The 18,170-nt window shown below is 34.9% G+C and overlaps 1 protein-coding gene across 1 annotated transcript in view; it reads left to right on the top strand.

Annotated features, from left to right (window-relative positions):
* Positions 1-18,170, top strand: part of TMEM131 (transmembrane protein 131) — a 205,406-nt gene that overhangs the window by 121,303 nt on the left and 65,933 nt on the right. Inside the window, exons 6-11 of the mRNA XM_069494183.1 lie at positions 3,509-3,625; positions 5,557-5,679; positions 9,759-9,839; positions 12,355-12,505; positions 12,604-12,660; positions 13,599-13,660. Coding sequence (XP_069350284.1) covers positions 3,509-3,625; positions 5,557-5,679; positions 9,759-9,839; positions 12,355-12,505; positions 12,604-12,660; positions 13,599-13,660 — 591 coding nt within the window. The remainder of the gene's footprint in view (positions 1-3,508; positions 3,626-5,556; positions 5,680-9,758; positions 9,840-12,354; positions 12,506-12,603; positions 12,661-13,598; positions 13,661-18,170) is intronic.

Below are 18,170 nucleotides of genomic sequence, written 5' to 3' on the forward strand. Positions count from 1 at the left end.
TAGTGTCCTCTACATATTTCTATCTCAGTTTCTTCCTGGTGTTAACATCTTGGCCAGGCGCAGTGGCTCATGTCTGTAATCCTAGCAGTCTGGGGAGCCGAGGCTGGAGGATCGCTTGAGGTCAGGAGTTCGAGACCAACCTGAACAAGAATGAGGTCCTGTCTCCACAAAAAAATAGAAAAATTAGCCAGGTATAATGGTGCATGCCTGTAGTCCCAGCTACTGGGGAGGCTGAGGCAGAAGGATTGCTCGAGCCCAGGAGTTTGAGGTTGCAGTCAGCTATGATGACGCCACTGCACTCTAGCTGGGGGTGACAGAGCAAGACCCTGTCTCAAAAAAAAAAAAAAAACCACTTATATAATCATAGTGCAAATATCAAACCAGGAACCTAGCATTGGTACAATACTATTAACTAAAGAGCTTATATGAATTTCATCAGTTTTTCTGTTTTAAGATCCTATTTCACCACACCTATAATCCTAGTACTCTGGGAGGCCGAGGCAGGTGAATCACTCGAGGTCAGGAGTTCAAGACCAGCCTGAGCAAGAGTGAGACCCCGTCTCTACTAAAAATAGAAAGAAATGATCTGGACAGCTAAAAATATATATAGAAAAAATTAGCTGGGCATGGTGGCGCATGCCTGTAGTCCCAGCTACTCGGGAGGCTGAGGCAATAGGACCGCTAAAGCCCAGGAGTTTGAGGTTGCTGTGAGCTAGGCTGACGCCACGGCACTCACTCTAGCCCAGGCAACAAAGTGAGACTCTGTCTCAAAAAAAAAAAAAAAAAAAGATCCTATTTCACATTGCATTTAGTTGTTACATCTCCTTAGACTGAAATTTTGATGGCAATTGCATTGGCTATATAAATCAATTTGGGGAGAATTAACGCCTTAACAGTATTGAGTCTTCCAATCCATGAACCACAGTATCTCTCTTCATTTGTCGTCTTTGATTACTTTCAGCAGTGTTTTATAGTTCTCAGAACTTGCACGTGTTATTAGATTTCTTAATATTTCTTTGTGTGTTACTGTAAATGGTACTTTTTTAAAAATTAGAATTCCAGCTTTTCATTTTTAGTATGTGGAAATACAGTTGATCATTATATATTGACCTTGCTTCCTGTGACTTTGTTAAATTCTTTTCTTAGTCCTATGAGCATTTTTGTAAATATTTTTTGAGATTCTCTATATAGAAAGCCATGTTGTCTATGAATAAAAACTGATTTTTTTTTCTGTACTAATGTGTGTGCCTTTTATTTCTTGCCTTATCGCACTTTCTAGTACTTCAATACAATGTTGGATAGCTGTCATAAGAGAAGATATCTTTGCCTTGTTCTAAGTTTTACAGGGAAAGCATTCATTCATTCACAATCAAATGTGATAGCTCTAGGGTTTTTGTAGATGCTCTTTATCAGGTTGAGGGAGTTCTATTCACCTAGTTTCCTGAGATTTTTAATCATGAATGGATATTAAGTGTTGTCAAATTATTACTTGCATTTATTGAGATGACCTTATGGTTTGTCTTTAGTCTGCTGGTAAGTGAATTATATTGAGTTGATTTTTGAATCTTGGACTAAAATTGCATTCCTAAGGTAAAAACCACTTGGTTGCAATACATTATCCTTTTTATATATTGCCTGAATTCAATTTGCCAGTACTTTGTAGAAGGTTGTATATCTGTATTTATGAAGGATATTGGCTTGTAGTTTTCTTGTCAAGTCTTTACCTGGTCCTTGGTATCAGAGTAATGCTAAGCTCAAAATGAGTTAGGAAGGTTCTCTCTTCTTCTGTATGTTGGAAGGTTTATGTAGGATTGGTATTATTTCTTTCTTAAATGGTTGGTAGAGAATTCTACCATTCTATCAGTGAAATCATCTGAGCTCAGGCTTTTCTTTGTGGGAATGTTTTTTACCATAAATTAAATTTCTTCAATTTGGTGTAGGACTATTCGTGTTACTGATTTCATTTTGAATTAGCTTTAGCAGACTATGTCAGATTTGGCAGATTGTCAAAAAATATGTCCATTTTGTCTAGTTATTACATTTATAGGCATAGAATTGTTTGCAATATCCCTTTGTCATTCTTTTTATTGGTAAAGGGTATATAATGATGTCCATATTTTAGTTCCTTATATTTTTGTCTTCTCCCTTTTTATTCATGGTCATTCTATGTAGGGTTTTATCAGTTTTATGAACCTTTTGTAATACTATAAATTTTCTTCCTAGTATTGCTTTAAGTGCAGGCTACAAATTTTGACATGTTGTATTTCATTTCCAATCAATTCAAAATATTTTCTAATTTCTCTTGTGACTACTTATTTGACCAGTGGGTTATTTTAGAAGTCTGTTGTTTAGTTTCAAACTATTTGAGAATTTACCAGATGTCTTTCTATTATTGATTTCTGACTCAGGTATGAATTCCACCTAAGGTCTTCATCTTCCAGGGGCTCTATACTCTCATGCTGGCCTATACTTGACCTTTTAGCAATGTGTGAACATTTTAGCTGAATTTCTTGCTTACTTTGTTGTGTGGTGGCCTCATCGTCTTCCCATTCTCTGCCAGTACTCACATTGTCTCTCTTGGAAGTGCTTGTCTTTCCTATGATTTTGGTAATCAGATTCTGTGAAGAGTTCAGGAAAAGGTGTGATTTTGTAAATTATTCTTTTTGTTGGTGATATTGCAGGAAAAATACTCTTTCCAGCTTTCTTCCTTCTAAGGTGAAGTCAGAGTCTCAATGCCATGTATTTTGAGCTATAATTTAGGTAGCATTTTAGAGTTCTGGCCATAGAGACAGAATGAGAGGCGTTGATAGGTTTACATGTTAAAACACATTTTAAGGCTTTATTGCAGGCAGAATTGCAATCCCAGTCTTTAAAACTTCATGGGACAGCCCTGTTTTGTTGTAATAAAATTTTAGTTCACTGACTATGGTGACACTCTCAATCTGCACAAGATAATAGGAGTTGGGTTCCTACACATATTTTCACCCCTCCCTTCTTTCCTAATTTACGTGTCCAGGACATTTTGTGCCTTGTGTGGATGGATGGCAGAGATCAGGGGGTTGAGGCCTATGCTTATTCTTTGAAATAATACAAGTTGTTGCTTAGTAATACAGTGGTACATCTATATAAAAAGCTCAGCTTCAGCTCAACTCCTCCTTGATTGTCTGATCATGGAACAGCCTACAATTAGGCACTTCATTCCAGCCTAGTGATTGTTGAATGAATCCAGTCCAATGAAACCGTCTGTTGTTCAGGCCTTTAGGCTGGTAATTGACAAAGATATGTGGCTATAGACATTTGATATAAAGACATCTTTTTTATTATTATACATTGCATAATAGGCTAATATAAAGCTTAAACCTTTAAAGGAAAAAAACTAGTTTATGGAAATGATTCTAAGATATTTGTTTAAAGAACTTTAGCTATCTAATTTTGATCAGCATGATCTGTTGGGGTTTTGTTTTTTGTTGTTTTGTTACCAATTTAACTTTATTGCTTTGCTTTTCAGAAAATTCTTCCAGGAGGAAATACATCATTTGATGTAGTTTTTCTTGCAAGAGTAGTGGGAAATGTAGAAAATACTTTATTTATTAACACATCTAATCATGGGGTATTTACTTACCAGGTAAGAACCAGAATTAAAACTTTTGTTTATTTTAGAAAATATCATCATCTCTACCTTATCATGTGACAGCCTAAAAGAACTTACTTCAGAAACTCAGGGGATAATAGAAAATGTAAGAGTTTAGACTTAGGGCGTTTTTATACTTACTGTGAATATCCCTATTCAATCAGACTGAACAAATTATTTTGAAGCTACAGCTAGAGCGTTAAGGTAAGAGTGGTTGACAAAAGAATAGTAAAAAATATTTTCACACTGACTCTTAAAATTTTTTTAAATTTTTACTTCTCAGACACTTACAAAGCATAGTTGATAACAGTTTCAAAATTAAAACATACATGCCTACTTTTCTTTAGTAAAGAATCATTACTAAAGGATTAGTAATATCATATTTACTTCTTTGATGAACGTTTTTTATGTAGAATCTTTGTTTAGGTTATTAAAGAAAGATAATGTTTATAGGAATAATATAGTAAATCTTTTTGTATAATGTATCAGCCGTTGTTCTGTTTGTGAATCAAGTTTTTATATAGCAAGGTTATCAAGGTTATTAAGAAGAATTATTTCTATTTGGCTAGCACTATACTATACATCTGCCTGTGTTACAGATACTATTATTCTCAATTTTTTTTTTTAGATAAGTAGTTGAAGTTTAGAAAGGTTAACTAATTTGCCTAAATTATGCTACTAGTAATTTGTTGAGCAGCTACAAAGACCATGATAATCATTTCCACTATGCTGAGCTGCCCATGCAACTCAATTATTTAAATCCTTACTTAGCTAATACCTTACTTTACATTTTTATGCTTTATTTAAGACATTTCCTCTCCAATGCCCAAAACACTCCATATATTTTGAAAATGTGTCAGAGTAAATATTCCATTGTAATAAGAAACCATGTCTTCTGCTTACTTATGGTGAATAAGTCTTTAAAAGTAGTAGGCATTCAGTAAACTTTTGATGCTTGGTTCAGTTATTTTTAAGTGTGATATAGATGATACTCATTCAACATATACTTGTCAAGTAAATAAAAAGATTATCATAAGAATGAAGGTCCTTGCTCTATAAGGGTATCCCCCAATAGATCTGTATGGTTACAGCCAATCTGGACTGTCTGGGGGTCATGATCAGATTGTTCTTGAGAACAATGGATGAGCCCCAGCAGCCAGCTATTTCTTTCTTTACCTCTCCACATCCAGTCTTTCACCAAGTCTTCCTCCTAAGTATATTTCGAGTCTGTCTACTTCTCTCCTCTTCACTACCACTGCTCTCTTCCAAGCCACTGTCTCCTCTCACTGGATTATACAGTAGCTGTCTAAACTCTCCCCCAACACCTACATGGTCTGTTATTTACCCTGTAGACAGTGGGATTTTTTAAAAATCTTTTTATTTGTATCTAGTCTCTCCCTAGTACTGTAATGTAAGTTTCATGATAGTAGGCACATTATCTGTTTGTTCACTATTGGTCACTACTGTGTGTATGCCTAGCACCTCATGAACACTTAATAAATATCTGTCATTTGAATGACTGGCTCACTCACAAGGGCCTTCCCATGTGGGAATGACTTGGGGCTGGGCTTGATAGTTGAGAGGTTGTCTGGACCATAGCTTCAATTTCTGATAGTTGGAGTAGGAAAATCTTTTCACTCCTTATTTTCTTTTTTTGTCTATACCATAACTTCATGAAGGACTGCTGTCATTTCAGTTTCCAATATGTTATAGAATTCATTCCAAATGCACATACATAGTAAATCAAATATGTAGCCAAATCAAGTATAGAAACTACATTTGTGGAGTTTTTGTTTAAAAAGGAACCGTTAATATTTTTCCATCTAAATTAGATTCATCAGTCTTCCTATAGCAATCAGTTATAACTATAAAAATGTTTGCTATAAAAGCAACTCAAATTGCATTTTTGTTCTCCTTTGAAACAGGTATTTGGTGTTGGAGTTCCAAATCCATATCGACTGAGGCCATTCCTTGGGGCCAGAGTCCCTGTGAATAGCAGTTTCTCACCTATAATAAACATACACAATCCTCACAGTGAGCCTTTACAGGTGAATTTATTGTGGTGATTTTGGATAGCTTCATTTGGGTGAGAATTAATGCTTAGCATGAAATCTCAGTTTGTTACAATTTCCTATAACTATTTAAAATAATGAGGTTTTATAGATGTATTAAAGAGGGCTATTACTTTTAATATAGCTTACTGGAGTCTGAATTTTGGAAAAATGCAGTCTGGATTTTGAATTTTTTGAGCCACTTTTAAATGACTGTGGCTTCTCTGGTGTTATAGTTTAGACAGTGCTGCATTTAATTAAGGAAGAGTTTTCAACTACACAACATGGCTCTTTCTCTTACCTGTAAGCTCTTTCTGACCCTATATAAATTATTTTTTAAAAAAACCGTTTGAATTTATTTCTGGTAATAAGTTTCGATGATGGCAGCCTGGAAGTTGAAATTCAGGGAAGGGATAATATAAAATCGTGCTTAAAAGCAACTCCTTCTCTTACCCAGTCATCTAGTAGTAATTGTTTTCAGATTTGAAATCTCTCCTCACTTGCTCCTGTCTCTTCCCCAATGGGAGTGGCTACTGTCACTCCTTCAGAGATTTCCTAAAATCTCCACATTACGTCCCAGTGACTTACAGCTCTATAACATGTGCAGCCACGATAGCTTCTAGTTGTGTTGCCTGTATTAGAAGATGTGGATGTTTTCCAGAATAGTCCATGATATCTACACCCAGGGCCATAGAGTTCTTTAGGACCAATGCTGCAGGACTGAACAGCAGCTTGAAAATGACAGGTGGAGGACTGAGCATGGTGGCTCATACCTATAAAACCAGCACTTTGGGAGGCTGAGGCAGGAGGATTGCTTGAGGCCAGGAGTTTGAGACCAGCCTGAACAAGAACAAGACTCTGTCTCTACAAGAAATAGAAAAATTAGCTGGGCATGGTGGTACATGTCTGTAGTCTCAACTATTCAGGAGACTGAGGCAGGAGGATCACTTGAGAGCCCAGGAGTTTGAGGTTGCAGTGAGCTATGATGACACTGCTGCACTCTAGCCCAGGTGACAGAGCAAAACCCTGTCTTAAAAAAAAAAAAAGAAGAAGAAGAAGAAGAAAATGATAGGTGGACGAAGAAGAATAATGTATTTTGTGGTAAGTACAGGGCTTTGGCAACTAAAATGGTTTTTGTCATCCTAGAACCCCCTCATACAAATGTTTATAAACAATGAAAGGGGAACTGAAAAAGAACAAGAGGAGATTTTTCAGAGCCTGAATAGTGAAATGCTTAGGAATTAGAAGCAAAAGCAGCATGAAAGAAGTCTCTCCTAACACTTGGTTGACATTAGGTGAGGACAGCTACTGATAAAAATACTCTGCCCCAGTTTTAATTTTTGTAGCTAGATATCTTCATCACAAAAGAGGACCCTGCTCTTGCGTCCTGCTTTTACAAGTGAAACTGTTTTCTCTTCACAATCCTTCTGCCATTTATGTCCTTTTGCTACTTTAAGTTATGCTATATTGTCCCTGTTCTGGGCTAATTGTTATCACAAATCTGTACAGAAACCTCAGAAATTGTTGATGCTTTCTTTCCTTGACTGTTTTCAGCTTACAGGACTTGGCAGAATGCTGGTCTATCTACAGTTCCTGTTTAAGTAGCCTTACGGCCTTTGGAGTTACCAACCACTGATCTCTTTTGAATTCAATTCATTTAGTGTTTTTCCAATTATAACATTTTTATTCAAGATTTACCACAATGCACTTTTCACCAGCAAAATGGAGAAGAGCAAATGGAAAACCAAAGTTGCTGTCCTAGAAGCAATATAGATTGTTTATCTGGGAAGGCACTCTTAACCTGATAATCCTATAATAAATTATGCTATCTCATTAGTCTTGTCCTTAAATTAAGGAAGATATTGTAAAGCAAAAAAATGCATCTGATTTGTCCATTATACAACACAAACACGAGTATGCTCTCCCTGAAAAAAATATTAACGGTTCAGATATGAGTGAAGCAAAAGTCCCCTTGAACTCCTTACTTTCCAGTCCAGCGTTGTCCAACAAAACTTTCTGGGATGGTGGAAAAGTTTAGTATCTGCTCTGTCTGGCGTAATAGCCACTAGCCACATGTGACTGGTAAGCGAGCAAATTGGTGGCTAGGGTGGCTGAAGAACTGAACATTTAATGTTATTTTATTTCAACTAATTAGGTATAAATAACCACATGTAGCTGGTCGCTATTGCATGGATAGCACAGCTCCAATCCCAATCCCTTCCTCTTGGACACTGTTCCTATCACCTTGGTGTGCGTCACATCAGACCTTTCTCTGTGCGCTTACATGCATATATGTGGGCACACAAACATTTTTGTGGGTTCTTTTCTACACAAATTATGTATTGGATATAATGTTGGGCTTCCTTTTTTCCCTAAACTATATTAAATTAGGACAAATAGTACTGGACTAAAAATCAGGAGTGTGTCATGTTTCTAGTTTTAATGTAATCTTTCCTTTTATTTTGTAATTTAAATTTTTTCTATCTCCATTTCCTTATTCATTGTCCCTGTTATCAGTACCCTACATTTAATCTTCTGTTTTCCAATATTTGTTATGCTTGTTTCCTTGATACCTTGAAAGATTAAATGAAATAATAAGTGGTGTTTTCTGATTTTCAGAAAAAATTATACAGACACCGCATCAGTTAAGGTGCTATTATTATTAATACAACAAATACTATAGAAGAGCACTGTCTTAAGAGGCAAGTAATAATACTCAAAGAAAAATCTTCATCAGTCTTTGCTAAATTCATTATTTTTATAGCAGTACAACCCCCTCCCAAGGGGGAAAAAAAACTTTAAGCTCGTACTAAAGGATTGCCATTTTCCTTGCTTTGGCCTTTTTTATTCACTCTTGGAGAACTTTTTATGATAAAACAAGTGAAAGTTCTCTGCTCAATCTCATACTTCACCCCAAATTTGGGTTAAATATATTCTTTCTTTCTAGGAGCTGGCGTTAGCTTACCTGCCTTTAAAGGAAGGTCTCCTGCCATATGACTCATTCTGTTCCTAGGAAACAGAAAGGAAAGTAGATGTCCACACCAAGACCTGTACTCAGTGTCTACAGCAGCTTTTTTCTAATGGCCAAACACTGGAAACAACCCAAATGTCCATCAGTATATGAATGGATGAAAACAACTGTGGTATAGTCATAAAATAGAAATAAACTATGAATATGTACAACATGATGGATCTCAGAATAATTACACTGAGGAAAAGAAGCCACACACATGAATACATGCTGTATTATTCCACTTATATAAAACTGTAGAAAATATAAGCTAATCTATAGTGATAGCAGATCAGTGGTTGCCTAGGAAGAATGGTCAGAGAGGGATGGATGGATTATAAAGGGTATAAGGAAACTTTTAGGGGTAATGGGTGTATTTAATATCTTAACTGCAGTGATGGTTTCATGCCTGTATACATATGTCAGGATTTATCAAATTGTATACTTTAAATAGGTATTGTTTATTGTACATAAATGATAGCCCAATAAAACTGTTTAAAAAAAAATCACAAGTATAGACATAAGCCACAGAGGTATTAGTGCCTGTGATTTTGCTACCAGTAAAAACCAAATGTTTTCACACTGCATTAGAATTATTGTATATATATCAGAATAATATTTATGTTCTTCACTATTTCACAATTATGGTAGTTATTTGATCTGCCATTATAAGTGTATAATAAAGAAGCACTTGTGTTACTATAAGAAATATAAAATTTGTATTTGTAAAACCTGATAATTTTCATAAATTATGTCCTTTGAACAAAGAAAAATATCCTGTTATTTTCTAAAATCTAGTCTCTGAAACAACTACATACGTTGTTTCTAAGTTAAATTTTCAAATTTACCTTGTTTTAATTAAAAATACTACCATTGCTTGCACATATGGGGCACTGAATTTAGTGATACAATGTGATATATAATATCTCTTAGATTTATATTTGTAAATGTTTTAAATTTTTTCTGATAAACAATTAGGATGTCAAACTTATTTCTCTATGATAGCAAATCACCTGAAGAGAGAATATGATTTTGAACTTAACCATCATATACCCTTTTGTCCCAGGTTGTAGAAATGTACTCTAGTGGAGGAGACCTTCACCTAGAACTCCCAACAGGTCAGCAAGGAGGTACCAGAAAACTGTGGGTGAGTGATAACATGGTTTTCTCTTGTGCATGCTCACATGAAACTGATTGTTTTCTTAAATACACCAGAAAATACTTAACTCCTTAGCAACTGAAGAAATATGGGTGACTTTAATTATTGTCTTAATGTTAAATTTGTATCAAATGTATTTGAAAATTGGATGAGATGGTGAGGGGAAAATATAAGCAGTAATTCTTGGAAAGTACAATGAACTAAATTGGTGGGAATTTCAGCCTACTGTGGAAAGGAAGTAATTTCAACTATTCTTTCTCAGAATTATGTTGGTAAAATTGTCTCCAAATCTGATCATTTATGATGTGCTTTACATTAAGATTAAGAAAATGAGGATTCATTATATTTTTGAAGGTAGAGAATTGAATGTTCAGACTCACTGTTAGAGAAGATGGCATTTGCAAAGGGAACCTGATTAAGTGCCTGTGATGACTTAGAAAATTTGAAATTCTTAGGTGATCTACATCCACTTTTAATATTGTTGAATACTTAACAATTTGTATCAATGCTTAGAGAATCACTTTCTCTTGGAGAATACTAGCAAAATATTAACCAAATTAAAGAATGTGCAGGAACTGCCCTTTTGTAAGTGTTCCTTCCATATCAGAGTTTTTTAAATGTTGTCTACTATGCTTTAATACCAGAGGGAAAAGGCAGTTGTGGTAAATGCAGTTCTTGTACCAAAGTCACTCAAATCACTGCTTATCTATAATTGGAGACGCACTGACTTTACCACTATGAATAATTTCTGAGGATCAAAGTTTTTTTGTTAATTGTTCTGTTACACACACAGCACCTCTTGACTCTGCCTTCTGACCAGTCTTTACCAGGAAGAGATGTGGAGGTGACATTTTTAGGATGTCAGTTTGAACATTTAGAAACAAATTTGTCAGTTGGTGATTTGGTTAATTTCCAAAATATAGAAACACATTAGCAGAAGAAATATGTAATGGACAATCCATTTCTATGCTTTCACAAAAATGTTTCAACTTAAAATTATGTTGTTGTTTAAAAAACCTTGGGGAGAAATCGTGTATAAAACAACATATCAGAAGATTAAATATAAGCTATTAAATTTGTATGTATTACAGTTCTAGATAGAAGAACTAAGAATTTCCTGTGAAATATAATTGACATCTAATAAACATAAGATAATTGAGATTATTAAATTGTTAAAAACTGTAATGCACAGCAGCAGAGAGTAGCATGATGTTTTAAACTCCTGGTGGCTACAAAAGATACAGTAATTCTTATTCCTACAAACTTAGAGTGAGAGAAAAGTCAGTGGGCCTTGACCCCTTTGAGTGTACATGAGAAAACCCCACTGACCAAGTCAGCTCCCTAGAGTTGGGAAGTGGATGGTCCATCTCTGGGGTTCAGGGAGGGTTCCAATCACCTATTTTCTACTTTGAGACTGAAACATTAGGAGAACAAAGGTAAGTGAAGAGCAGTAAGTTCTCGAACACAGGATTTCCTAAAATATGCTAAAAAATGTGCGTAGAGAAACTCTATCAGTCCCCAGGAAGCTAGATTGTTCTAAAACCACGAAAAAAATTACACTTCAAAAAAAGTTTTTTCCCAGTGAGTCTTCCTTTTAGTGTATGTATGAATGTTTTCTCAATACAAGATTGAAAATTTATGCTATCTTATATACCAAGAGCTTTACTGAATGCAACTAGTAAATTGTGCATTTGCTTGAGAAGTTTTGTTAGGTTTTAAATGAAAGTAGAGTCCAAGCCGTATTGGTTTTCATTTACCGAGATTCCTGTGGACTTCTAGAAAAATATTTCCCTTTGATGGTGACATTTCTCTTGGTTAGGGAATTTCAGGACTGAGTTATGTACCGACGCACCGCTAGCTAACACGTTAAAAAATAACTGATATTGGGCTGGGCACAGGGGCTCATGCCTATATGGATGCACTCTGAGAGGCCAAGGCAGGAGGATCACTTGAGGTCAGGAGTTTGAGACCAGCCTGAACAAGAGCAAGACCCCATCTCTACAAAAATAGAAAAATTAGCTGTGTGTGATGGCTTACACCTGTAGTCCTAGCTACTCAGGAGGCTGAGGCAGGAGGATAACTTGAGCCTAGGATTTGGAGGTTGCAGTGAGCTATGATGACACCACTGCAGTTTAGCCAGGGCAACAGAGTGAGGCTCTGTCTCATGAGTGAATGAATGAATGAATGAATGATATTGTAGATTAGTTTTACCTTTTAATGGTGATTTTGCAACTGACAAGTTGTTTTCAGATCATTTGACTTATTTTATTTACTTCATTACTTTACATACCATATTTTATCAATTTGAAAGCAAATTTTTCCACACTTTAACATCCTCCAAAATTGGAGCATATGCTACATATTTATTTAATTAGCAGTGTTTTTTTTCTTAGTACATATATAAAATAATCATCTTTCACTTGATATCAGCTAATTCAATAAAATATGGTGGTATTGCAACATTACAAAAGCTGTGCTACATTATGGTCTGTTAACTTGTCAGGAAATTCCTCCTTATGAAACCAAGGGAGTGATGAGAGCCAGTTTTTCATCTAGAGAAGCAGATAATCACACAGCCTTCATAAGAATAAAGACTAATGCTTCAGACAACACCGAGTTTATCATTCTTCCTGTTGAGGTTGAAGTTACAACAGGTTAGTGGAAAACTAAAGAAATTGCAAGTTTGTTTTGTTTTCAGTACATCTTACTCTGGCAGAGTGAAAAATAATTATATACTTTTCTTTTTTCCAAGCTCCTGGAATTTATTCCTCAACCGAAATGTTAGATTTTGGTACACTACGAACACAAGGTAAAAAAAAGAGAGAGAGAGACTTTTTATAGATCTTTTAAAAAAATCCCTGTATTCAGTGTTGAGTAGCTCTACTGTACTTTGTAGTTCAGCTTTGAAAGTCATTTCTCAGTGGATTGCATGATCTTGTGGAAATCTCCTTTTGGGGACTCAGAGCGCTCTCTTTACAAGTTTATACCCCACTCCTCTGAGGGGGTAGCATTGCTTACCAGGTGGAAGGACAAGATCATGGGATAACTTGAGTCATTTAAATGGAAGATCGAGGCAGAAAGTAGTTTTCTAGTTTCTTGATTCAATTCTTTATCCATTCAGTTATGCTGAATCTTTTTTTATAGTAAAGGAAATCAAAAGATTTATTTCTGGATTTTGTTTAGGTATGAATTATTAAATTGCATTATGGTGACATAAATTAAAAAAAATTAGCCCAGATCAGAGAAAGAATTCAGATTCTAAAATTGAAAACAACCAAGTAGAGATTTTTATTAAGGAAAAAGAGTGCTTGTAATTTGGGGTTTATATGGGCCATATGTAATTAAAATTTTGTTGTTTAGGATTATAGACCATATTTTTTAAATTAAATTTGCTTTTAATATAATTTCACATTGTACATTATTAATTTGGTTCATTATGCTTTGCTGGAAAACTGAAAGATTAGTAATGTCTGAGTTCACTAAAAAATTATGTTTTGGGGTTTTTTGTGTGTTTTTGTTTTTTTGGTCTAGTTGTTTAAGAGGGGATGGTTTGTTCTTATAATACACAGTGTCCCTTATGAGTAAAGCAATTCCTATGTAATGTTTCTTTTTATTAATGTGATTGTCATTGTATTTCATATTCTAGAATAGCTTCAATTTGACATCTAATAAGGTAAAGATTCTAACTTGCTATAAAGTATAAAGCACACCTTTTTAAGAAATATTTCTTTTCCTCAATTTTAACAGATCTACCAAAAGTTTTAAATCTCCATTTATTAAATTCAGGAACAAAAGATGTACCAATAACAGTAAGTTTTTGTTTATTTTTTTTCCCAATTTATATATTCTTTGTTTTTAAGCTTATGACAAAGTTAAAAATAATTAAGCTCTTGCTATAAAAGAATTCTGTTTTGTAGTGACCTAGTGACACTGTGGTTCTAAGTGTGATGTGAGAAACCTGTTCTACCTCTAACCACCCAGATTTTAAGGATGAGAGGGAAAGTAGATGATCTTCTCCAAGCTAAGTTTGAACCAAAGTTTATGAGGTTCTTATTCAGGTAGGGTCATATAAAAAGACTGGTGGATTCTGATAAGATTTATCAGAACCTGATTTATAGGATCTATGTGCCATGTGAAAAGAAAAATCATTTATAAGGATTCCATTAGGTTTGGTTGTTAGACTTAAGTTATAGGTAGGTAAAAAGAGAAGGAAAAAAGAATCAGATGAGTTGGGAAGAGAAATAATGAAGCAAAAAAAATGTGGTAGGTAATGGGAGAGTGCTTTTAACATTTGTCGTAGGCACCCTTTCTAACTGGCAGCTATTGTAGTTACCTTAGGTAGCACATTATAAACTAGGATTCTCTCTTCCCCTCACACACACACATAGAGCATATTACTTTTATGCTGTGTAGTAGAATTGGGGTGCCATTAGATAGTTATAGGCAAAAAATAAAAAGACAAGGATATCCAAGTTTTGCCTTGGCCCACCACCTCTCTCCCTGATGAGGTCCCCAAGGAACATACATAGGGAATCATGGAAAAGGAAAGCAGAATATTTTTATTATAACTTGTGCTTATGCTGGAAACCTAAATTCAGGAAACTTGGATAAAATGAGGTAGGTCATGCAGGCTTGAGACTTAACGGACCTTTGACCATCTATGGCCAAACCCAGATTTTACCACCAGATGGTGAAGTACAGACCAAAGAGAGGAAAGTATACAAACCTCATATGAGGAAGCAAGAGATTGTCATCCCAGGTAATCACATCTTAATGCACAGTGACCTTGCTCACTAGTAGGATTGGGGTCCAGGCAGGGTGGGGTTCTGATATCTGATCTTGCATTTCTTCTCACTAGTCATTTTTCTTCATTAGTTTAGGGGTTTGATGGGAAAGTGCCTTTGCTTATTAGCCCAAAAAAACTGGCCTAACTTTTTATATACAATAAATTGACTGAAACAAATGTCTTTTTCAATAAACATTTTATAGGAAAATGAAATTAGCAATTAATCCTAAGAATGTGAATGGAAAAAAATAAGAGTATTCAGTTCATTTACAACATGGAATTAAATAGCCCCAGGTTCCTCCTTTTCTCTTTTTTTAAGGAATTGTAGGATACATTTTAAGTAAATACTTTTGCTCTTACTATGGATCAGGCACTGTGCTAGCGTCATTGCATGAATTACCTTATTTAATACAACTCTATAAGGTGCACAGGTTCTAGTTTCCCAAATAGGGAAACTGAGAGCTGTTTTTTTTTTTTTTTTTTAAAGTGACTTATCCAACTATAAAAAATTCAAAAGTTACATGAAAGTATGTTAGATGTATAATGCCACTTAGCAATCAAGTCTTTATGAATATATATTTCAATTTCATAGTCAATATTTCTATTAAAAACTATATGTCTATGTATTATGCATCTGTACCTACCTATATATGTAATTTTTACAATATCCAAAACCCAAACTCTGCCAGTGTTTTGATAGTTTTGTCTTTCCTCCTTCACTCATCCCTTCATTCATTCAATAAATATTTAATGAGCATCAGCTATATGGCAGGTCCTATACTAAGTACTGAGAATACAGCATTGGTCCCCTCCCCTGTCAAGCTCACTTTCAAACAGGCCTTCCAGGGCCTCTGGGAGGTGTTTACGTTTCATTCTAAGTGCAATGGGAAATTATTATAGGATTTTAAACAAGAGAGTGACATCATCTGGTTTATGTTATAAAAGGTCACTGTAGCTACTTTGTGCAGAGTGAACTTCTGAGCCACAAGGGCAGAAAGCAAAGAAGAATAGTTACGGTCTGTTGAGCAGTAGTCCACTCGAGAAATGATGGCAGCTTAAACTTCTCACCATATGAACCAGGGCAAGCCCACCTATAGTGAAACTGAGTTTTAAGAGAACTTCTCAAAGTTTTCCTATTTGTTTCAGCATTTTCTGCATAATGTAAATGGCTTAGAGGCTGATACATTTTTAGAAGGGTTCCTACCTCTTTCCATTTCACAAATATATAGAAGTTTTAGGATGTGCTAAGTAGTGCTAAGAGCTAGAGATTTTTTAAAAATTCTTCATCAGGGAATTCAGTCTTTTTCTAAATAGTCTTTCTAAATATAGGGTTACTAAAGTAAGCAACTCCAAATGTAAGTTCCTCACCTGTTAATGGACAGGATGCCCAGGTTTAGGCCCTCCTGATATTGTCTGTAATGCAATCTTGAGAAAATGGTTTTCCTCAACATTCAAAACATTAATGCTCTTTAAATGATGGAATACGTTTGCCTCAGATGTCTTAAGAGGAACATTTATTTGAGGTTTCCTTGGTAATTGATAAATAGGAATGACAGATTTAGTTATTAATTGTATCAGTATCAGCTTGATATATTCTTCAATGAATATGTACACGAATTGTTAAAAATAAAATTGTTACATACTGAAAGGTTATTTTCTTTGTTTGCTCAAGTGCTTTTGTAAGTAGTTGCAGAATGTCCTGGACTCTTGAGTCTCACATTAGTTGGGCCTGAATGTCGTGAGAAAAGACTAGAACTATATTTAGAACATATTCAAGCTGCCTTCCCCGGGAATCTTGCCATGTTTTTTCCACTTCTTGATTATCCTTGAATAAGCAATAGTTAGTGACTAACACTGAAACAGATTGTTAATATAAATATGCTTATTATAAAGTAATTATTGTGTATTAGTTTTCATTTAAAGCCACCAGAATAAACCAGCTAGTTAAGTATTTTGTTTTGGCTTTTTTGTTTTGCTTTGTTTTTGTTTCCTTGGAAAATGGGTTTTAACTGATTTAGATTTGTTGGTTTGTTTGTTTTTAATGATAATGAGTAAATAATTCAGACCATTTGTATAAAAGAATGGCAATTGAGTTGTCAAATAATTGTTGTTTACAACTAGCCCAACATGTTAGTGTAACATATTTTAAGATAATACTACTGAATGTAAGATTTCCTCTGGTAAGGAAAATCTTAAAGTGATGTGTTTCATATGAGAAAAACACTTTTTTTCATCAACTATCCTAACCTCTTACTACTTATATATATTTTAACAAATACCATTGCTTAACTGTTTCTGGCACTGTGTTGTACAGGCTGATAACACTCAAAAAGTATTAAGGTTGTTACTGATGAACTGCCACTTCTGATCTTTAAGCGTGTTGGAAAGTGGTCAAGATTCCATTGTTGCTGTATCATATTCAGTAGAACAAGTAAAGGAATTAGAAGCCATATCTGTGAAAGTCCTCTACAAACTACAAAACTTATAAGATCATCTCTCTAACAAGTCCTGACCTCACAATAAAGGTGGCTAATTTGAAAAATCTAGCAAAATTAATTGGATCACAAAATTTTGTATATAGATGGGGTCTCAGAAAATAATTCCCTAGGATCTTTTTTTTCACAGATGAGGAAAGTGAGCCCCAGAGTACATGGACAGCTGACTCAAGCTCGCACTCACAGTTATATAGTTAATATGCTTTTCTTGCATGAAGTGATTGCTACTAGATTATCACTTAAACGTCTGTACTGCTTTCCTTTTCTTTGGAAAAAGTATTAATATGGTAGTATAGGAAAATGAAACTTTCTCCAGTTTGTAGTTTATCTTATAATTCAGACTACTTTCTTTTATTGTTACATATAGGAGCCTTTCAAGGAATGAAGAAGTTTGTATTTTAAATGGATTATTAATAACAGCAAAGCTTATTGATAAGTAAAGGTATTGTTATGAACATATCATTTAACTCCCAGCCCCAGTTAGAGATTTAAAAGCAAATGAGAAGGAATTCTCAAAGTAGAAGGCAGGAAGATAAAAGGGTTAATATGCTGAAAGAGCCTGAGGCCAAGAGCTAATAAGGCTGTTAAGATTTAAGATTTTCAGTGCCTAATAAAAATCACAGAACCATCCTTAGAGCCATCCTGGCTCTGTAAAGACTGGCTAACTGTGGGGGACTAACCCACCATGGAAAGGGTGGAGCTCTACCTGTATCTGTGATCATTATTATAGAATCAGTTTTATTCCTTGTGGCAAGGGAAGTAGACAGTTGTCTTTCTTTAGGCTTTTCTAGGTACTTATTGTGCCCTCAAGGGACTGCCCTTTGATGTTCAGTTTAGGCAGATTTCACCATTGTAAATGAGGTGAAAAGAGTGGGTAGGTAGCCAGAGGGAAGAACTTGGTGCCTTGCGGATCTGACTTGTGCCCCAGTTAATGGACATGCCTGATAAATTTCACAGAAAAGATCAGTGTTCTTTTCTATAGGAAATGACAGGCTTTGACAACAAGTTTATAAAGCCCTTGAAAACTCAACAAATACC

This window comes from Eulemur rufifrons, chromosome 19, assembly GCF_041146395.1.
Source record: "Eulemur rufifrons isolate Redbay chromosome 19, OSU_ERuf_1, whole genome shotgun sequence".
Taxonomy (NCBI): Eukaryota; Metazoa; Chordata; class Mammalia; order Primates; family Lemuridae; genus Eulemur; species Eulemur rufifrons.